At 43.1% G+C, this 23,656-nt stretch overlaps 2 protein-coding genes across 4 annotated transcripts in view; one reads left to right on the forward strand and one right to left on the reverse strand.

The window, feature by feature from the left end:
• Window positions 1-2,502: 2,502 nt before the first annotated feature.
• LOC120042338 (angiotensin-converting enzyme 2-like) lies at window positions 2,503-14,237 on the forward strand. The gene is made up of 13 exons (XM_038987147.1): window positions 2,503-2,592; window positions 7,218-7,323; window positions 7,488-7,585; window positions 7,771-7,943; window positions 9,135-9,361; window positions 10,251-10,395; window positions 10,867-10,965; window positions 12,502-12,624; window positions 12,733-12,911; window positions 13,159-13,217; window positions 13,331-13,431; window positions 13,630-13,746; window positions 14,039-14,237. Exons 1-13 carry the CDS (start codon window positions 2,563-2,565, stop codon window positions 14,235-14,237), a joined length of 1,656 nt encoding a protein of 551 aa, XP_038843075.1. The 5' UTR covers window positions 2,503-2,562.
• Window positions 14,238-15,224: 987 nt separating this feature from the next.
• LOC120042339 overlaps window positions 15,225-23,656 on the reverse strand; it is a 32,661-nt gene continuing 24,229 nt past the window's right edge. For all 3 annotated transcript variants that reach the window (XM_038987149.1, XM_038987150.1, XM_038987148.1), the window contains exon 8: window positions 15,225-15,892. In XM_038987149.1, the coding sequence (XP_038843077.1) occupies window positions 15,674-15,892 (219 nt within the window). In that variant the 3' untranslated portion in view covers window positions 15,225-15,673. The remainder of the gene's footprint in view (window positions 15,893-23,656) is intronic.

Here is a 23,656-nt window from a genome sequence, read left to right on the forward strand (position 1 = left end):
CTTCCATTAGTCGGACTGTCCTCATCTCTTCTATTAGTTTGACTGTCCTCATCTCTTCTATTCGTCTGACTGTCCTCATCTCTTCTATTAGTCTGACTGTCCTCATCTCTTCTATTAGTCTGACTGTCCTCATCTCTTCTATTAGTCTGACTGTCCTCATCTCTTCTATTAGTCTGACTGTCCTCATCTCTTCTATTCGTCTGACTGTCCTCGTCTCTTCTATTCGTCTGACTGTTCTTCTGTTAATACAATCAATTTAACCAGGAAATCTGTACAAAGGCCAAATACTCACGGGAACAGGCTAGTCAAATACTCACGGGAACAGGCTAGTCAAATACTCAGGGGAACAGGCTAGTCAAATACTCACAGGAACAGGCTAGTCAAATACTCACGGGAACAGGCTAGTCAAATACTCACGGGAACAGGCTAGTCAAATACTCACGGGAACAGGCTAGTCAAATACTCATGGGAACAGGCTAGTCAAATACTCAGGGGAACAGGCTAGCCAAATACTCACGGGAACAGGCTAGTCAAATACTCACGGGAACAGGCTAGTCAAATAGTCACGGGAACAGGCCAGTCAAATACTCACGGGAACAGGCTAGTCAAATACTCACGGGAACAGGCTAGTCAAATACTCAGGGGAACAGGCTAGCCAAATACTCACGGGAACAGGCTAGTCAAATACTCACGGGAACAGGCTAGTCAAATACTCACGGGAACAGGCTAGTCAAATAGTCACGGGAACAGGCCAGTCAAATACTCACGGGAACAGGCTAGTCAAATACTCACGGGAACAGGCTCGTCAAATCATTGTGATACCACAACATAGCATAACTTGTTTGTGTTGTTGTTGTTAATGTTGTTGTTGTTGTTGTATTTCATGTCAGCTGAACAAAGTGATGAATGAGATGAGCTCCATCTACAGTACAGGCACGGTGTGCAAGAGAGAAGACCCCTTCGACTGTCAAACTTTGGAACCAGGTAAAGGCCGGACTCCCACATGGCTCTGGGTGAAAGTAGGTCACTAAGTAATGAATTGGGTGCCATTTGGTATGGGTACAAAGTACCAACTATCAGCAGCTGTGGCAACCTGACTTTATGACCGACTGCCCTTTTACGGATGTCCAAGGTAATTGACTGAGTCCCAAATGGCACTCTATTCCCTATATAGTGCACTACTTTTGACCAGGGCCCTAGTAGTGTCAAACGTAGAGCAAAATATAGGCTCAAAAGTAGTGCACTATTTAGGGTCAAAAGTAGTGTACTAAATTGTGTACCAGTGGGATGCAGACCCTAGACTTCTATAAAAACTGTATATCTCAAGACTACTAGTCACTCTGTCAGATACTTCAACAACAAAAAGCCCTGCCGAAAAACTCCCCTAGTTTTGAAGGAATAGTATTTCTTGTAAAAGGTGTCTCCTCACTTCAGGTTTTGGTGCTTGGATGTCTTGGTGAGGGAGGTGGCTTCAGAAATCTGAGGTCGGATAGTGGTTTAATGTTGTGTATGAAAAAAGGAACCCCAGCTCAATGATATTCCTGTATGCGAGTACACATAAAAGAATAACAAAAATACAAGGGAATGGACAAAAATACTGGTGTGCTGGAGGTTCTATTTCAAATATGAACTATCCTTATTTCAACTGGTTTACTGCTGTGTCTAATGTCTAGGGCTGGAGAGTGTAATGGCCAACATGGACAGTGACTACTCTGAGCGTCTGCATGTATGGGAGGGCTGGAGAGTGGAGGTAGGGAAGAAGATGAGGCCTCTATATGAAGACTATGTGGACCTTAAGAACGAAGCTGCCAAACTCAATGGTAGACCTACTAATACTACTACTACTACTACTACCACAGCACATCTACTATACTACTATTACTACTGCTATAATTACTACTACTATTATTACTATTACTACTATACTTATACTACTGTTACTGTTACTACTACTACTACTACTACTACTACTACTACTACCACAGCACATCTATTATACTACTACTACTACTGCTATAATTACTACTACTATTACCACTACTATACTTATACTACTATTACTACTACTACTACTATACTTATACTACTAATAATATTATTACTACTATATCACTGCTACTACTACTACTACTACTACTATATTACTATTACTAATACTACTACTAAAACTACTACTACTACTGCTATAATTACTACTACTACTATTATTATTACTACTATACTTATACTACTACTATGACTACTACTAATACTATTACTACTATATTACTGCTACTACTACTACTACTATATTACGACTACTAAAACTACTACTACAACTACTATATTACTATACTACTACTATCTTACTATACTACAAATAATATATTACCAATATACCACTACTATACTACTACTATATTACTACTATACTACTACTGCACAACTACTATACTACTACTACAAACCTGTCCAACTACTACTATATCTATCGCCACAGGTTATGAGGACTACGGAGATTATTGGAGGTCCAACTATGAAACTACCGATGAGAGCCCGTACAACTACGCCAGGGGCCAACTGATGATCGATGTGAGGCGCATTTACAAAGAGGTATGTTGTCGACTGTTGTGGTGCTTCAACTACGCTGAGCTTTTCTCACATACAAATTAAATGTATCGTATGTAGCAAAAACACTGTTAATAAAATATTATTGATACTATTTTGTATTATTGGATGTATTTGTTATTGTATATATTACTTTTATTTATTTATTTTACCCCCTTTTTCTCCCCAATTTCGTGGGATCCAATTGTTAGTAGTTACTGTCTTGTCTCATCGCTACAACTCCCGCACTGACTTGGGAGCGGCGAAGGTCGAGAGCCATGCGTCCGCCGAAACACAACCCAACCAAGCCGCACTGCCTCTTTAACACAGCGCGCATCCAACCCGGAAGCCAGCCGCACCAACGTGTCGGAGGAAACACCGTACACCTTGCGACCTGGTTAGCGTGCACTGCGCTAATTTTGACTCTGCAGCTGGCCCATATACCTGAAATCGCTCAGTTCTGCCTCCAGGACAAGACTCATCCCAATAAACGTCAACCTGCTTAAGAGGCATTAGAAGACAAAAAATAATATTACCTACTGAACAACATCCATTGCAGGATAAATCAATGTTAATGTTTACATAGCTCGCCATATATGGATGTTACATTCTACTTCATGGGTTGGTTATGTAGGCTTCTTTTAACCCATTGCTTTCTACTACTGTATAGATAATAATAGGATTAGGCTATATTTTTACATTAAACACCAGAGTCTGACAGATTTCCTGTCATTCCAATTCATTTAATACCCCTTGATCTTAAAGAATACTGATTGGGCTTTCTCGTGGTCATCTTAAATTATTTATTTATTTGACAATATGTAGAAAAATACCACGGGGGCGTTGAGAAGGGAGGAACTGCCTCAAACTTTTATTCCATAGGCTGGGATCCGCACTATGAAGCGGTTGCAAGAACGCATTTTATACTGGCTGTATACTGGAATATTCATTACGCCGATTCTGTTGCAAAACGTTTCTTAGACGGAAGCAAACTGGACGAAACGGGGAGGGACCTACCTGAATTTGTCCAATAGAAACTATTGTTTTGCTCTGTTTGCTTCCGTTTGGTTCTGTCATAAAAACCACGATTGATAGGCAGCTTAAACTTCTTATATTCAACCATTATTGGGTTAAAATACACATATACATTTGTGAACAGCCACCCACAACATCCACATTCACAACAACCACAATCCGTAAGGCGCTAATAGCTAAATGAGAGCGCAGCAGTCCATGCGCTATGCAGCCTAGATATCAGTAATAAGTGATATCCGTATCGCTGTAGACTACACCACTACTACTCAAGTTGGACAACCTTTGGATGCCGACAGCAGTCACTCCATCGGAAGACATAGTTTGGACTGTAGCCTACAAAAGCATATTCCTGCGATCCATCAAACGCATTTGTTGTGTCATCATAGTGGTCTCTAATTTGTGGTCAGACTCGCTCAGGCAGAACAAATAAAAATGACCGAGGTAAAGACAGTTTCAAGTTGGATATTCGACGGATATTCGCGCATTCAAACCTCAATAGCTTTCAAATTACTTGAGCCACAGACTCCAAATAAGTGTCATGATGTTGGAAAAATTGCGCACACTAGATTTGGACATTAATTCGCTTTCCAAAGCTAATAAACATGTGGAAATGTGAGCAGCATTTTGTATTCCTAGTTGAATTAGTTAGGGAGCATAAACAAAGTACAAACTTTTTTTTTTTTTTACATTTGAATTTCAATAGCTCCTTGGTCATGTGACCTACTGACTTCAAACAAGATTCAGGATGTCCACTCAGTGGGCCTACACATTGCACACCCTTTAGTTAGTCCATTTTCATCTCACATGTTTTTACATGAATTTTTCCAAATTTAAAATGTCAATAGCTCCTTGGTCATGTGACTTAATGACTTAAAACAAGGTCCAGAATGTCCACTGAAGACCCTTCTATATCGCACACCCTTTAGTTTGTCCATTTTCATCTCACAAGATTTTTCATACATTTTTCTAAATTAAAAATGTATATCTTACAGGCCTACATCTTCTCTCACTTCGTTGGGGTGTCACCTCACCAAATCTGAATACCATGATGTTGACATATTTGCTATATTTGCTAGGCCTTTTTTGTAATCTAAACATGTATTTCGATTTACACAACTGAAAGGTGCAGGTGGCCGAGGCACAGAAGTAAGGTGAGGCTTTTTTCCGGCTGTGACTAGCTTTGATATGCTGGTATTTGAATTCCAAGGTGCAGCATGGATTGACCTTATTAAATTCAGAATACAGCACGTCTGTCCACGGCTGTTGTAGATTTGAGGTACCTGGTAAGGGCTTTATTTTCTTCCACCTGTCCATCTTAATAGAAATAGAAAATGACTTTGCCCCTGGTCTGGTCATTGTTTTAGCATCACTCACTTGTTCTGTTCCTCTGTCTCCAGAGTACTCTTCATCACTTTGTGCTTGTATGTCATCTTTCCTGTCCTCTAGAGCCTCTTCCTCACCTTCTGGCCCTCTGTCTCTGGAGTACTCTTCATCACTTTGTGCTTGTATGTCATCTTTCCTGTCCTCTAGAGCCTCTTCCTCACCTTCTGGCCCTCTGTCTCTGGAGTAATGATCTAGTTGGTGTTGACTGAATTTCTGGCCATCATCAATATTTCCCTTTCCATTGTCATCTTTATTTGCCAGTTTCATGACACGCTCTGTTTCCAATGTGTTGTTAACTCGATAATTTTGTTGTTGTTGTTGTATGTTTTCTGTAATGACATTAAAAGTGAATTAATCACTATGTCGATACCTTTACGTCACTCAGAAATACAAAAAGCTATAAAAATGTAAGTTGATCACTGTGTAACAGTACTGCTGCCGTCCCTCTCCTCACCCCTACCTGGGCTCGAACCAGGAACCCTCTGCACACATAGACAACTGACACCCACGAAGCATCGTTACCCATCGCGCCACAAAAGCCATGGCCCTTGCAGAGCAAGGGGAACAACTACTTCAAGGTCTCAGCGCGAGTGACGTCATTGATTGAAATGCTATTAGCGCGCACCACCGCTAACTAGCTAGCCATTTCACATCGGTTACAACTGCACAGGAAAAAACTGTAGTTTCAACGTGTAGTTGTGGTGTGAATGTTATACATTTTGGTGTTGCACAAAATATGTAGGAATGTATTTTTCCAGTTAGAAATAGTAGGCCATGCATCACATAACTATTTTCATCAGAAAAACGAACCCTCAAATGCACTATTACATTTTGTAAGTTGTCTGCAGGTGGCTTGTTGTGAATGCACTCAAATATCAAGTCATTATCAGGTGATGTAAACTGCGTGCTAATCCTCAACGTAGAAGGATTTGTCTTAATGTACAGTATATGAAAGTGATGCTATAAAAAGGATTCTTTCACGTTATCAAGCTCACTCTGACTGACAAATCACTGCCTATTACTGTGATTAAAATGGGCACATGAAACATTGTTTTTCATGAGGCCTACCTGTGCGCCTTCCTTTAACTTTTTCGGGATCAGTGCTATGTCCTGGGAAATGTTCTTGTTACTTACAACCTAATGCTAATCGCATTAGCCTACGTTAGCTCAACCGACCCGTGGAAGGGACACTGATCCTGAAGAAGTTTTAAGCTCCTCTGTTTGAACACCTCTCCTGTCCTTGATCCATACCACATACAGCCATTTGCGGATCTTTTCAGTGTCCGTGTGAAAGATAGTTATTGAGAGGCTAGAACATTTGTTAACTTCAAAAAAAATTTTGAACACAGATGTAAAATGAAGGCCTGCAAAGCTTACAGATTTAAGTCTAATAACATGAGATGAAAGTAGACAAACATCAGAGTGTGCGATATGAAGGCGTAGTCAGTGGACACTCTGAACCTTGTTTGAAGTGATTAGGTCACATGACCAAGGAGCTATTGACATTTTACATTTTGAAAAATTCATGTAAAAATGTGTGAGATGAAAATGGACAAACTAGAGGGTGTGCAATATAGACGTGTATTCAGTGGACATTCTGAACCTTGTTTAAGTCAGTAGGTCATATGACCAATGAGCTATTGAAATTCAAAAATGTAAATAAATCATTTTAAATAGTGCGAGATGTAAATCGACAAAAGAAAGTGTGTGCAATGTGTGTCTATGCCATCGGGTTAGCTACAACCAGCTTTGAAAGTTTTAGGAGTAATGGTTAAAGAGCTATTGAAATGTGAAAAATGTGATTTGTCACTATGTTGACGGTCCCTAACTGCTGTTGGTGGACGTAAGGAAAACTACAGGCGAATATCCGTGGAATATCCAACCTGAAACTGTCTTAACCTCGCTATAAAAATGTGCCCCTTTTATCAATGCTGATTTGAATGTCATTGAGAAACAGAAAGGTGTCAAATAATTTGTTTGTTTGAATTTAGAAGTAATACTAGAAGTAATCATATCGCTATCGGTAATCTGATTACAATATTCTTGCTGGTAACATATCGAATTAGAGTTAGATTTTTGGAATCCGTTATATGTAATCCGTTACTCCCCAACCAGTATGCTTTCTTTGCATTATGCAAATTGGACTTGCCACATGAAAGATATTGTGTTTTTATGTTATATTGCACACCACCAACTCTATTGTGTCTGTCCAGATCCTCCCCCTCTACAAAGAGCTGCATGCCTATGTGAGGTCTAAGCTGCAGGCCAAACACCCTGAACACATCCACCCAGAGGGAGGCCTACCTGCACATCTACTGGGTATGGTCACCGGACAGGGCTCAGCTTTTGCTCCAACACGGCTGGAACATGACGGATTCAGTTTATGAAGGTTCTCTCTCTCTCTCTCTCTCTCTCTCTCTCTCTCTCTCTCTCTCTCTCTCTCTCTCTCTCTCTCTCTCTCTCTGTCTAATGACCTTTTTCAGGTGACATGTGGGGAAGGTTTTGGACAGGTCTTTACCCCATCTCAACCCCTTTTCCAGAGAAAACCGATATTGATGTGACGGACGCTATGATCGCACAGGTTGAGTGAAAATAAATAATGATCTGCTATTTTATGTATCCAATATAAACCTTGAAAACTGTAGACTAGGAATCGTGGGTTGGATCTGAAGGAAACAAGTTTGACTTTAATAGTGACTTCTGTTACTTTCAATTCTTACCCCCTCAAATACACTGTGAGTTAAACACCTTTTCTGTAATTCCTAGAAATGGCCTAAGGACAGACTGTTCCAAGAAGCAGAGAAGTTTTTCATGTCGGTGGGTCTATACAAGATGTTCGATAACTTCTGGAAGGACTCTATGCTGGAGAAACCTACTGATGGCAGGAAGGTAGTGTGCCACCCTACAGCCTGGGACATGGGGAACAGAGAGGACTTCAGGTAACAGGAATCGTATTCATCCTGCATTTAACTAGCCTAGCGGTTAAGAGCATTGGGCCAGTAACCAAAAGGTCGCTGGTTTGACTCCCTGAGCAGGCAAGGTGGACAACTCTGTGTAACGGATGTGAAATGGCTAGCTAGTTAGCGGTGGTGCGCGCTAATGGCCTTTCAATTGGCGACGTCACTTGCTCTGAGACCTTGAAGTAGTGGTTCCCCTTGCTCTGCAAGGGCCGCGGCTTTTGTGGAGCGATGGGTAACGATGCTTCGTGGGTGACTGTTATTGATGTGTGCAGAGGGTGCCCGGGTCGGGGCGAGGGGACGGAATAAAGTTAAACTGTTACATCTGCTGTTCTGCCTTTGAGCAAGGCAGTTAACCTCCAACAACAACTGCTTCCCGGGTGTTGATGACGTGGACGGCGATTAAGGCGGCCCTCAGCACCTCTCTAATTCAGAGGGGTTGGGTTAAATCCGGAAGACACATTTTGGTTGAATGCATTCAGTTGTACAACAAACTAGGTATCCCCCTTTCCCTTCACTTAGCCCAGGACATGCAGAGTGACAAGCCTTAGGGAGGGACAGAGAGGACTCCAGGTAACAGGAATCATGTTCGTACTGTATTTATCCGTGAACACGCAGTAAGTAGAGCCTTAGAGAGGGACAGAGACATTGCATGCACTAACTACTGAAATAGAATTCATATCCTGTTAGTCACAGCAGCATGTCATAAAGATATGAAGGAATTCTGTTGTGAAACATAAGTCATCAAGGTCAAATCCACAGCACGTTGAACTTCTTTTCAAAATGCTGTACACACATGTAGAAATACATCTGAGGGAGTTTATCTGATTTTGTAGGCTATACCTCCTTACACTCAGCATCAATTGTAATGATTAAATATTAATCATAAATATGAACTTATTATACGGTATTGTACTGTATTAAAATGTATTATACTGTATTATATACTGTATTACTGTATTATACTGTATTATATACTGTATTATGTATTATAACGTATTATAATGTATTATACTGTATTATATACTGTATTATATGTATTATAATGCATTATACTGTATTATATTGTATTATTCTGTATTATACGGTTTTATAATGTATTATACCCTATTATACTGTATTATACTGTACTACCCTGACTTTGGCTACTTCTTAAATTTCCCCCATTTCCAGGATCAAGATGTGTACAGAGGTGAACATGGACCACTTCCTGACAGCGCACCATGAGATGGGACACAACCAGTACCAGATGGCCTACAGGAACCTGTCCTACCTGCTGAGAGACGGGGCTAACGAGGGCTTCCACGAGGCCGTGGGGGAGATCATGTCCCTGTCCGCTGCCACCCCCAAACACCTGAAGGCCCTGGGACTCCTGCCAGACGACTTCGTTGAGGATAAAGGTGACACCTGAGTCAGGGGTAGGGGCAGGTAGTGGTAGAAGCAGATCTAGATTTGATGATAACAGTTAGACAACAGTTGTTGTTGTTATAGCTGGTCTATGGAATACCTGAGTTACACCTGAACAGAGTCAGGGTCAGGGACAGGGTCAGGGACAGGACAGGGTCAGGGACAGGGACAGGGACAGGGACAGGGTCAGGGTCAGGGACAGGGTCAGGGTCAGGAACAGGACAGGGTCAGGACAGGGACAGGGTCAGGGACAGGGTCAGGGACAGGGACAGGGACAGGGACAGGGACAGGGACAGGGACAGGACAGGGTCAGGGTCAGGGACAGGGTCAGGAACAGGACAGGGTCTGGGTCAGGACAGGACAGGGACAGGGTCAGGGACAGGGACAGGGTCAGGAACAGGACAGGGTCAGGACAGGACAGGGTCAGGACAGGGACAGGGTCAGGAACAGGGTCTGGGTCAGGACAGGACAGGGTCAGGGTCAGGGACAGGGTCAGGGACAGGGACAGGGTCAGGAACAGGACAGGGTCAGGACAGGTCAGGGTCAGGGTCAGGGACAGGGACAGGGACAGGGTCAGGAACAGGACAGGGTCAGGAACAGATTCAGGGCCAAGGCCAGGGCAGGTATGAGCAAATCTACATGTATATCTGATGGGGATAATTGACACTGAGTCAGACCATGTTGTAGGTTTAGTTTCACGTTGTTTCATCAAAATGGCTCCTCTAGTGACTTCCTGTCTCGGATAACGCCCTATTCACTATGAAGTGCCCTACTTCTTTTTTTACCAGAGACCACTACACTTTATTTTCTATATAGTGTCACCATTTTAGATGTGCCCTCTCTCAAACAGCACTTCTTCCTCTTCCTCCCGCCCCAATGCAGAGACTGAGATCAACTTCCTGATGAAGCAGGCCCTGACCATGGTGGCCACCCTGCCTTTCACCTACATGCTGGAGGAGTGGAGGTGGCAGGTGTTCCTGGGGACCATCCCCAAGGACCAGTGGATGCAGCGCTGGTGGGAGATGAAGTAAGGAAGGACCTCTTCTGGAGCTTCTTCAGCTTGTCATAGGTCATAGTTGATTTAGCTTTAGGTGATGGGAGATAAAGAATCAGAAACAATATATCAATGTTGTATATCAATGTAAAGAAGGAGCTCTAGTGGAGGCTTAGCGTTTTTACCTCATAGTTGGTTTAGCGATACACTGTAGGGACATTACAATGCTAACTATTGATGCTAACTCTGTTACCAGGAGGGATATGGTCACTGTAGGGACATTACAATGCTAACTATTGATGCTAACTCTGTTACCAGGAGGGATATGGTCACTGTAGGGACATTACAATGCTAACTATTGATGCTAACTCTGTTACCAGGAGGGATATGGTCACTGTAGGGACATTACAATGCTAACTATTGATGCTAACTCTGTTACCAGGAGGGATATGGTCACTGTAGGGACATTACAATGCTAACTATTGATGCTAACTCTGTTACCAGGAGGGATATGGTCGGTGTAGTGGAGCCCTTACCCAGAGATGAGACATACTGTGACCCGCCTGCTCTGTTCCACGTGTCCGGAGACTACTCCTTCATCAGGTCTCATCTCAATACTCCTCACATCCAGCCATTCTCAATACCCCTCACATCCAGCCATTCTCGATACCCCTCACATCCAGCCATTCTCAATACTCCTCACATCCAGCTATTCTCAACACCCCTCACATCCAGCCATTATCAATACCCCTCACATCCAGCCATTCTCAATACCCCTCACATCCAGCCATTATCAATACCCCTCACATCCAGCCATTATCAATACCCCTCACATCCAGCCATTCTCAACACCCCTCACATCCAGCCATTATCAATACCCCTCACATCCAGCCATTATCAATACCCCTCACATCCAGCCATTCTCAATACCCCTCACATCCAGCCATTATCAATACCCCTCACATCCAGCCATTCTCAATACCCCTCACATTCAGCCATTATCAATACCCCTCACATCCAGCCATTCGCAATAGCCCTCACATCCAGCCATTCTCAATACCCCTCACATCCAGCCATTATCAATACCCCTCACATCCAGCCATTCTCAATACCCCTCACATCCAGCCATTCTTGTTGTAATGCCGTATATGTCTCTGTGCAGATCTGGGTCCAATTGCAATTGAGGTTTCGCTTGATTTAGTTTTTAGATTTTGTATTTTTGGGACTATTAAATTGGTTCCATTGTACCTGGTAAACTAAACCACACTACGCTCAATTATTAGAGATATGTACAGTCCATGTATGAGGAAGGACCTATCCTGGAGCTTCTTCAGCTTGTCATAGGTCATTTAGCTTTAGGTGGTGGGAGATGATGAAGCATAGACATGTATTTGACCCAGAACTGTCTCTGTTTGTCATAGATACTTCACCAGGACAAGTACTGTATTTGACCCAGGACTGTCTCTGTTTGTCATAGATACTTCACCAGGACATGTACTGTATTTGACCCAGGACTGTCTCTGTTTGTCATAGATACTTCACCAGGACATGTACTGTATTTGACCTAGAACTGTCTCTGTTTGTCATAGATACTTCACCAGGACAAGTACTGTATTTGACCCAGGACTGTCTCTGTTTGTCATAGATACTTCACCAGGACATGTACTGTATTTGACCCAGGACTGTCTCTGTTTGTCATAGATACTTCACCAGGACATGTACTGTATTTGACCTAGAACTGTCTCTGTTTGTCATAGATACTTCACCAGAACAAGTACTGTATTTGACCCAGGACTGTCTCTGTTTGTCATAGATACTTCACCAGGACAAGTACTGTATTTGACCCAGGACTGTCTCTGTTTGTCATAGATACTTCACCAGGACATGTACTGTATTTGACCTAGAACTGTCTCTGTTTGTCATAGATACTTCACCAGGACAAGTACTGTATTTGACCCAGGACTGTCTCTGTTTGTCATAGATACTTCACCAGGACAAGTACTGTATTTGACCCAGGACTGTCTCTGTTTGTCATAGATACTTCACCAGGACATGTACTGTATTTGACCCAGGACTGTCTGTCATAGATACTTCACCAGGACATGTACTGTATTTGACCCAGGACTGTCTCTGTCATAGATACTTCACCAGGACTATCTATCAGTTCCAGTTCCAGAAGGCCCTCTGTGAGGCAGCTGGCCACTCTGGACCCTTATTCAAGTGTGACATCACCAACTCTACAGTAGCCGGGGACAAGCTCAGGTGCTCCTACCAAATCTGTTTGTTGTTGCGTCTGTCATGTCTACTTCTAAGAATGCTGAATGGCCAATGAACAAGTAAACAAACTAACAACCAAATCTCATTTTACAGGACGATGCTGGAGTTTGGGAGGTCAAAGTCGTGGACCAGAGCCCTGGAGAAGATTTCAGGAAATGCGAAGATGGACTCCGCCCCTCTCCTAGACTACTTCAAGGACCTCCATGTTTGGCTAATAGAAGAAAACAGGAAGAACAACAGGAAGCCAGGATGGAGAGCAGCTGAAGACCCATGTGAGTACCTATAGAGTAGTGTCCCTATCCATACTAGGGCACTATCTAGTGTGCATAGCCAATATATCGCTTCACACAAAGTAGTACAAAAGTACAGAGGACCCATGTGAGTCCAGATTCTGTATCTAGCTCACTATCTAGTGTGCATAGCCAATATATCGCTTCATACTAAGTTCTATGCAATTTTAGATATAGTTAAGTTATATATTCTATATATAATAATGCATATTTCCTATCTGTTCAACAGTCTCAAAGAATGCCTACAAAGTGAGGTTGAGTCTGAAAGCAGCAATGGGTGACAAGGCAGTGAGTACACGAAGCTGAGTTTACTGTGGTTGTAAAACAGCTCCACTACCTTTTCTTTTGGACAATCTCTTCATATAATCCAGTTCAACTGACTTGAATTGTTTCTCTTCCAGTACATTTGGAACGCCAACGAGATGTACCTGTTCAAAGCCAACATGGCCTACGCCATGAGACAGTATTACCTTGAGGTCAACAAGACGGAAGCTCTTTTCACGTAAGTGTTTCACAATAAAAGTCCACAGGTTGCTTCACAATAAAAGTCCACCTAGACATCACTCTCAGCTTTCCTTCTCTTTATGTCATTCACTCCCATCACATTCCAGAATGAAAATGTATATATATAATTGTATCAATATTATTTATTAGAATCTTCTTGTGACATCACATAATTGTATTATTATCTTTGTTCCAGGACAGAGAACATCCACACCTACAAGGAGACAGCCAGAATCTCTTTCTACTTTGTTGTGACTGACCCTGCCAACCCTGCCGTGGTCATTCCCAAAGCTGAGGTAGAGGCCGCTATCAGGTAAAGGAGTCGACCCTTGAACGTGAGCTGATTACACATGCTGAAACAAACTTTGCCCGATCATATCTGCCAAACTGATTGAGTGACACAAGACTGTCTGAAACAGAGTAATAACACTTTGTGTAGCATTCTTGATGTGGTTTCTGTAACTACAGCCGTAAACAAAGTTGAATTTTCCCGCCAGCATTCAGTAAATCCTCTTATGGGTGTTTTATTTGTATTGTATTTGTACTTGAAACACTCCTAACATTACCCATAACCCCATGACTCAAGCCATCGTCCATCTCACTAGGATGTCCAGAGGTCGAATCAATGACGCATTCAAACTGGACGATAAAACTCTGGAGTTCGAGGGTCTCCTAGCAACGCTGGCCCCGCCCGTGGAGCAGCCGGTCACCGTCTGGCTGGTGGTGTTTGGGGTGGTCATGGGACTGGTGGTCTGCATGGGCTGTTACCTCATTATCTCTGGCTTCAGAGACAGGAAGAAGTGAGTCTGGGCCGTATTCATAACAGGGTTGATCATCTCTGATTTCAGAGACAGGAAGAAGTGAGTCTGGGCCGTATTCATAACAGGGTTGATCATCTCTGATTTCAGAGACAGGAAGAAGTGAGTCTGGGCCGTATTCATAACAGGGTTGATCATCTCTGATTTCAGAGACAGGAAGAAGTGAGTCTGGGCCGTATTCATAACAGGGTTGATCATCTCTGATTTCAGAGACAGTAAGAAGCGAGTCTGGGCCGTATTCATTATAGGATTGCAAAATTCTTCCAACCAGGATTTCTGGAAAACCAGGGAATTTTGTCAAAGTTACCAGGATTTTGCAACCCTGTTCATAAAGCATACCAGAGTAGGAGTGCTGATCTAGGATCAGGTCCTCCCTGTCCATGTAATCATGTATTCATTATGATTTAAAAGGCAAACCTGATCCTAGGTCAGCACCAACTGAGATGCTATATGTTGTTTTAAGGAATGAAAAGAGGAAAGAGAGGTTCAAGTACAGTTTGAACCAAACTTAATCCTGAACTTAATCCTGAACTTAATCCTGAACTTAAATCCTGCTATCTAGTCAACCTAAATCAACAACATCAAGTATTTGACACATGTATTCAACCCAGGTCTGGAAGAGACAAATTAATTGCTACATCACTTGCAAATTGTGAGGTTGTTAATAAAATATGGAAAATGTGTCTTAAAATTGCTTAAATGAACATGACACAGTCCTTTCTCTTCTATATCGCCAGGAAATCTGCAGCGAAAGCTGAAGAGAATGCAGAGAACCCCTACGGCGTGACCAACAAAACATTTGAGGGAGAAGAGGATGAACAGACAGGATTCTGAGTCGGTGATTGTCAGTATGAAAGTTTGACAGACGACTTGACAGATCTGAAAGCCCCCTACAACAACAGCACTTTCAAGAAGACCACATTAGAAGTTGGATCATTCGTTTAAATTATGTATAAATTCAAGACATTTGTAGAGTTTTAGAATACATTTTATTCTAAATAAAAATACTTAAGTCACAGAAAAAGAATATAAAAGCATTACTCATCTGACTAAACTATCAATAAGTGAAAAATACAAACAAATGCTAATTATTTGTGTATGATACATAGCTACTTCTCTCTGCAATAGCAGAATAGCAGGTCACTGCTGCATTATTGTATTACACATACGTATTGTAATATCAGTACACCCCCATACTTTTCCTGGGCTCTGTTTCTCTACATTCAATTCATCTACAGCACATTTATGGTAGCCAGTATAGTCCACTCAGCAATCATCATCGTTTTCCAGGGACTCATGGGATCAATAAAAAAATACAAATGACATGGTATAAAATGGTGGTATAAAATGGTGGTATAAAATGACGGTATAAAATAAACTACATAGAGTAACATAACATGCAGAAACAACAAACCCTCTTCATCATTTATGGATGACAAAGAAGAATGACTGGTCCCCTGTCATCCCCTGGGGTTTCCCCAAAACTACTTTAGTCTCGGTAGAAGTGTGGATGAACCAGCCCTGGCAGTAGGCGGACTCAAACCGGCGCTGTTTGCTCATTTCAGCCTTCATGTAGAAGACAAACGCCTGGATCTCCTCATCATCCTTCCTGATGCTTTTCAGTCTGTGTTTGTCACAAGCCTGAAAGGACGCGTACATGTTAAAGCTATCATTATTATTATTATTATTCAACAATTCCTTTTAGTCCTTGTGCATATCTACCTAAATCTGCTTTTAAAGCCTGTACAGTATAGGTAACACTATTCACTACTCAAATTCAACATGAACATGGATTAACAATAACATGGAATAACAATAACATAACATGGAATAACAACATGGAATAACATTACATGGGAATAACATTAACATCAGGGAATAACAACATGGAATAACATTACATGGGAATAACAAAAACATCAGGGAATAACATTAACAACAGGGAATAACAACATGGGAATAACAACAACAACAGGGAATAACATTAACAACAGGGAATAACATTAACAACAGGGAATAACATTAACAACAGGGAATAACATTAACAACAGGGAATAACATTAACAACAGGGAATAACATTAACAACAGGGAATAACAATAGTCCTTGGTCTCATTTCCTTTACTGACTGCGATTAAGTTATTTGAAAAATATGCAATTAGTGGCAAACTAAAAATACATATAGTAGCAATTATATTGAACACATCTTAAATTCTTAAATATTTAAGAGTCTATTGATGCACATCTGTGTGTCAATCTAGTGAACGCAATAAAAAAAATCCCCATCAAAATCCATCAGTTTAAGCGAGAGATATTTGCATGAGTCTCAATCCACCACATCCGCCTCTGGGCTGAGTCTCAATCCACCACATCCTCCGATGTCGCCCTTCCTCATCTGTGGAGGAAGGTGGCCGAGCTCCAGCTGTGTTTGTCAGACCATGAGATATCCTGAAAATCAGTTCTCTCACCAAAAACGTCTGTAGCATCCGAACGGTTTGGCCTACTAACTCTATGGAAAGATGAGACTCACAAACACGATGGTGTTCTCCGTTTCGCTTTACGACCCACACAAGAGTCTTTGAGAATCGTCTGAAGGTAACCCATACAAATGAATGGAAGTATCGAAGTAGTTTTGTGCCAACAAAAATAAGGGTCTAATATGTGTCTAAAAAAACTAAATATTTTCTAAGCGCTCTTACATCTCGTAGATATAGGACAGATCACTTCAAAACAACGATGGTATAAAATGATGGTATATATAAAAAAACTAGAGAAACTAGAGTAACATAACATGCAGAAACAACAAACCCTCTCCATCATGTATGGACGACAAAGAAGAATGACTGGTCCCCTGTCATCCCCTGGGGTTTCCCCAAAACTACTTTAGTCTCGTTAGAAGTGTGGATGAACCAGCCCTGGCAGTAGGCGGACTCAAACCGCTGTTTGCTCATTTCAGCCTTCATGTAGAAGACAAACGCCTGGATCTCCTCATCATCCTTCCTGATGCTTTTCAGTCTGTTTGTCACAAGACTGAAAGGACGTGTACATGTTAAAGCTTTCAAAAACATTTCTTTATGATGTATTTTTTGACTGTCTTTTTATTTTTATTTATTTTTACCATTTATGAATGTTATTCAATGTGTTTCTTTAAGCTATAATAGTAAAGTCCAAATTCAATATTTGATCAAATATACCTAAAGTCCTAAAATTCAAAATCAAATAGCTAAAATGATCCATGGTGTGACCATCTTAAAACAATTCCATATGTTAGTTTAGTGGATCCTGGATTAAATGTTGTGTTAAGGTAAACCCAGGAATGATCCTGGATAAAGTAAGGTACATCTGGGTGAGAACTCAAGGTAATAAATGTTAGAGTATGTATTTAAACATTTTTACTATGTATTTTGGGTGCTAGACCCATGGTAAATATCCCTTTATTATACTTTTTAGAAATTATTTTATGACCTGAACCTAAATACATGCAAATTATGTGAATACCAAATGCAAATATACCCAAAGCGCTCACCAACAATATAGTGCCATCTGTATGTCTCATTGAACTGAAATAGTGAAAATACACCTGAAGATCTCGCCAAACTTGTAAAATATATATTTTTTAAATCTGTTAAAAAACATGGGAGCCTGTAATTGTAAAGAACAGGCTGTTGAGACTGAAGACAAATGGTCTCCGGACAACCAAGTAGCTCAGAGTTGTAGGACTTCTCTCAAGATGAGTAAATGGAGTATTTTCCTAAATCACAAGTTGACGGACACCATCTGGCCAAAGGGTGGTTCCCTGGACCGAGCAAGAATCAAACGCTGCCACAAAAAGTCATTTGAAATGAAACACGGTCGGGACCGTGACCAATGCCTCATGACATTAACATTATTTTACAGTTTGGCTCATTTGAAAACACCAGACTTCGGTGGTTGAATCTCACAAACATAACATCCAAAAACTAGATGAGGAACTAGAGTCACAAAGATCTCAAATTCAAGACCTCATCCAACGGGCCATATGCCTACCCCGACAGAACACGCTCCCCACTCCGTAGCAGGGGAAAACTAACCAGGTGCTGACATGGCTGCGAAAGCAGCAGCGGCCATGGTTCCTCCTCCCCTCACGGGACTCACCCATGGTTCCTCCTCCCCTCACGGGACTCACCCATGGTTCCTCCTCCCCTCACGGGACTCACCCATGGTTCCTCCTCCCCTCACGGGACTCACCCATGGTTCCTCCTCCCCTCACGGGACTCACCCATGGTTCCTCCTCCCCTCACGGGACTCACCCATGGTTCCTCCTCCCCACACGGGACTCACCCATGGTTCCTCCTCCCCTCACGGGACTCACCCATGGTTCCTCCTCCCCTCACGGGACTCACCCATGGTTCCTCCTCCCCTCACGGGACTCACCCATGGTTCCTCCTCCCCTCACGGGACTCACCCATGGTTCCTCCTCCCCTCACGGGACTCACCCATGGTTCCTCCTCCCCACACGGGACTCACCCATGGTTCCTCCTCCCCTCACGGGACTCACCCATGGTTCCTCCTCCCCTCACGGGACTCACCCATGGTTCCTCCTCCCCACACGGGACTCACCCATGGTTCCTCCTCCCCTCACGGGACTCACCCATGGTTCCTCCTCCCCTCACGGGACTCACCCATGGTTCCTCCTCCCCTCACGGGACTCACCCATGGTTCCTCCTCCCCTCACGGGACTCACCCATGGTTCCTCCTCCCCTCACGGGACTCACCCATGGTTCCTCCTCCCCTCACGGGACTCACCCATGGTTCCTCCTCCCCTCACGGGACTCACCCATGGTTCCTCCCCCCCTCACGGGACTCACCCATGGTTCCTCCTCCCCTCACGGGACTCACCCATGGTTCCTCCTCCCCTCACGGGACTCACCCATGGTTCCTCCTCCCCTCACGGGACTCACCCATGGTTCCTCCTCCCCTCACGGGACTCACCCATGGTTCCTCCTCCCCTCACGGGACTCACCCATGGTTCCTCCCCCCCTCACGGGACTCACCCATGGTTCCTCCTCCCCTCACGGGACTCACCCATGGTTCCTCCTCCCCTCACGGGACTCACCCATGGTTCCTCCTCCCCTCACGGGACTCACCCATGGTTCCTCCTCCCCACACGGGACTCACCCATGGTTCCTCCTCCCCTCACGGGACTCACCCATGGTTCCTCCTCCCCTCACGGGACTCACCCATGGTGACTGTACATACTTATACTGATGCTGTTAATATGCAAAACAATGCCGATACCGTTGAAGTGGTGTTTGACGTCTTCAGGCTGAAAACCCGATGACGACGGCGTCTGGCGCCACCCAGACGGCCGTACGGTGGCGCCACTCATACTCCTTCCCTATCTTGCTCACATATAGTATCATGGAACGAGGCATGTGTCCAAGGAGAGATGTTAGGAATGTGTAGGAAAGAATGGTATTGTCCCGAATTTGGCCCAATTTGCAAAAACAAATGGTTAAAAACTGCCAGATCTGAAACAATATGAAAGAAACCAGTCCAGTTACTGGGAACCAGATCACTACCGTGGGAACCAGATCACTACCATGGGAACCAGATCACTACCATGGGAACCAGATCACTACCGTGGGAACCAGATCACTACCGTGGGAACCAGATCACTACCGTGGGAACCAGACCACTACCGTGGGAACCAGATCACTACCGTGGGAACCAGATCACTACCGTGGGAACCAGACCACTACCGTGGGAACCAGATCACTACCGTGGGAACCAGATCACTACCGTGGGAACCAGATCACTACCGTGGGAACCAGATCACTACCGTGGGAACCAGATCACTACCGTGGGAACCAGATCACTACCGTGGGAACCAGATCACTACCGTGGGAACCAGATCACTACCGTGGGAACCAGACCACTACCGTGGGAACCAGATCACTACCGTGGGAACCAGATCACTACCGTGGGAACCAGATCACTACCGTGGGAACCAGATCACTACCGTGGGAACCAGACCACTACCGTGGGAACCAGATCACTACCGTGGGAACCAGATCACTACCGTGGGAACCAGATCACTACCATGGGAACCAGATCACTACCATGGGAACCAGATCACTACCATGGGAACCCTTTGGAAAGCTTAAAATCAATGTAATCTATTTACCACCAAGTAAAGGGTAAAAATATTGTTTGTTTGTATTAGATACGTTCTCCACGTGGGTTGAAGTCGCCCCCACTAGGAAGAATGATGCTCCCACTGAAGCTAAAACCCTGTTGAGAGACTATATTCCCAGATGGGGAGTGCCTGAGCACCTGGAAAGCGACCAGGGCCCAGAATTTATGACTGATAAACAGATGAACTGTCTCCTGTGAGTTTGATGTGTGATTGATAACCAAACAGAGAACTCGTCTTTCTCCTGTGAGTTTGATGTGTGATTGATAACCAAACAGAGAACTCGTCTTTCTCCTGTGAGTTTGATGTGTGATTGATAACCAAACAGAGAACTCGTCTGTCTCCTGTGAGTTTGATGTGTGATTGATAACCAAACAGACGACTCGTCTTTCTCCTGTGAGTTTGATGTGTGATTGATAACCAAACAGAGAACTCGTCTTTCTCCTGTGAGTTTGATGTGTGATTGATAACCAAACAGAGGACTCGTCTTTCTCCTGTGAGTTTGATGTGTGATTGATAACCAAACAGAGAACTCGTCTTTCTCCTGTGAGTTTGATGTGTGATTGATAACCAAACAGAGGACTCGTCTTTCTCCTGTGAGTTTGATGTGTGATTGATAACCAAACAGAGAACTCGTCTTTCTCCTGTGAGTTTGATGTGTGATTGATAACCAAACAGAGAACTCGTCTTTCTCCTGTGAGTTTGATGTGTGATTGATAACCAAACAGAGAACTCGTCTTTCTCCTGTGAGTTTGATGTGTGATTGATAACCAAACAGAGAACTCGTCTTTCTCCTGTGAGTTTGATGTGTGATTGATAACCAAACAGAGAACTCGTCTTTCTCCTGTGAGTTTGATGTGTGATTGATAACCAAACAGAGAACTCGTCTTTCTCCTGTGAGTTTGATGTGCGATTGATAACCAAACAGAGAACTCGTCTTTCTCCTGTGAGTTTGATGTGCGATTGATAACCAAACAGAGAACTCGTCTTTCTCCTGTGAGTTTGATGTGCGATTGATAACCAAACAGAGAACTCGTCTTTCTCCTGTGAGTTTGATGTGCGATTGATAACCAAACAGAGAACTCGTCTTTCTCCTGTGAGTTTGATGTGCGATTGATAACCAAACAGAGAACTCGTCTTTCTCCTGTGAGTTTGATGTGCGATTGATAACCAAACAGAGAACTCGTCTTTCTCCTGTGAGTTTGATGTGCGATTGATAACCAAACAGAGAACTCGTCTTTCTCCTGTGAGTTTGATGTGCGATTGATAACCAAACAGAGAACTCGTCTTTCTCCTGTGAGTTTGATGTGCGATTGATAACCAAACAGAGAACTCGTCTTTCTCCTGTGAGTTTGATGTGCGATTGATAACCAAACAGAGAACTCGTCTTTCTCCTGTGAGTTTGATGTGCGATTGATAACCAAACAGAGAACTCGTCTTTCTCCTGTGAGTTTGATGTGCGATTGATAACCAAACAGAGAACTCGTCTTTCTCCTGTGAGTTTGATGTGTGATTAATAACCAAACAGAGAACTCGTCTTTCTCCTGTGAGTTTGATGTGTGATTGATAACCAAACAGAGAACTCGTCTTTCTCTTGTGAGTTTGATGTGTGATTGATAACCAAACAGAGAACTCGTCTTTCTCCTGTGAGTTTGATGTGTGATTGATAACCAAACAGAGAACTCGTCTTTCTCCTGTGAGTTTGATGTGTGATTAATAACCAAACAGAGGACTCGTCTTTCTCCTGTGAGTTTGATGTGTGATTGATAACCAAACAGAGAACTCGTCTTTCTCCTGTGAGTTTGATGTGTGATTGATAACCAAACAGAGAACTCGTCTTTCTCCTGTGAGTTTGATGTGTGATTGATAACCAAACAGAGAACTCGTCTTTCTCCTGTGAGTTTGATGTGTGATTGATAACCAAACAGAGAACTCGTCTTTGTCCTGTGAGTTTGATGTGTGATTAATAACCAAACAGAGAACTTGTCTTTCTCCTGTGAGTTTGATGTGTGATTGATAACCAAACAGAGAACTCGTCTTTCTCCTGTGAGTTTGATGTGTGATTAATAACCAAACAGAGAACTCGTCTTTCTCTTGTGAGTTTGATGTGTGATTGATAACCAAACAGAGAACTCGACTTTCTCCTGTGAGTTTGATGTGTGATTGATAACCAAACAGAGAACTCGTCTTTCTCCTGTGAGTTTGATGTGTGATTAATAACCAAACAGAGGACTCGTCTTTCTCCTGTGAGTTTGATGTGTGATTGATAACCAAACAGAGAACTCGTCTTTCTCCTGTGAGTTTGATGTGTGATTGATAACCAAACAGAGAACTCGTCTTTCTCCTGTGAGTTTGATGTGTGATTGATAACCAAACAGAGAACTCGTCTTTCTCCTGTGAGTTTGATGTGTGATTGATAACCAAACAGAGAACTCGTCTTTCTCCTGTGAGTTTGATGTGTGATTGATAACCAAACAGAGAACTCGTCTTTCTCCTGTGAGTTTGATGTGTGATTGATAACCAAACAGAGAACTCGTCTTTCTCCTGTGAGTTTGATGTGTGATTGATAACCAAACAGAGAACTCGTCTTTCTCCTGTGAGTTTGATGTAGGATGGAGTTACACTCTTGTCAGAATGGAAAGGCACTCCTTTGCCATTTGATGATCGGGGGGGTTGACTGCCAACTTGACCTTTGAGCATAAGTGTTCCCGCCTAATCAATCAGACGGAGACCGCTCAGGGTCTGTGGGATGATAGTGCCACATGGTAACACTGACTTTGGGAGGGACAGATGTGGTAAAAATGTGGTATGCTAAAACTGTTAACACCCCTATCCTCTTCAGTTGTGACGCTGCATGTGATCGTGGTCTGTTACCACGTATGACACGGACAATTATAAAACTGGGTGGTTCCATCCCTGAATGCTGATTGGAGGGGGGGGGGGGGGGGGGGATATATGGCCAATATACCACGTCTAAAGGCTGTTCTTAGCACGACGATTCGCGGAGTGCCTGGATAGTCATTAGCCGTGGTATATTGGCTATATCCAACAAACCCTGAGGTGCCTTATTGCTATTATAAAATGGTTACTAAAGTAATTAGAGCAGTAAAAATAAACCTTTTGTCAAACCCATGGTATACGGTCTGATATACCACGGCTGTCAGCCAACCAGCATTCCGCGATGCGTCGTGCCTAAGAACAGCTCTTAGCCGTTGTATATTGGCCATATAC

This window comes from Salvelinus namaycush, unplaced genomic scaffold, assembly GCF_016432855.1.
Source record: "Salvelinus namaycush isolate Seneca unplaced genomic scaffold, SaNama_1.0 Scaffold658, whole genome shotgun sequence".
Taxonomy (NCBI): Eukaryota; Metazoa; Chordata; class Actinopteri; order Salmoniformes; family Salmonidae; genus Salvelinus; species Salvelinus namaycush.

Bases quoted from the DNA above. Each gene is read 5' to 3' on its own strand.
- LOC120042338 (XM_038987147.1), top strand. From the start codon at position 2,563: ATGATCGATGTGAGGCGCATTTACAAAGAG. The intron at 7,944-9,134 runs GTAACAGGAATC...CCCCATTTCCAG, and splicing joins GGGAACAGAGAGGACTTCAG to GATCAAGATGTGTACAGAGG. The intron at 10,966-12,501 runs GTCTCATCTCAA...TCTCTGTCATAG, and splicing joins GGAGACTACTCCTTCATCAG to ATACTTCACCAGGACTATCT.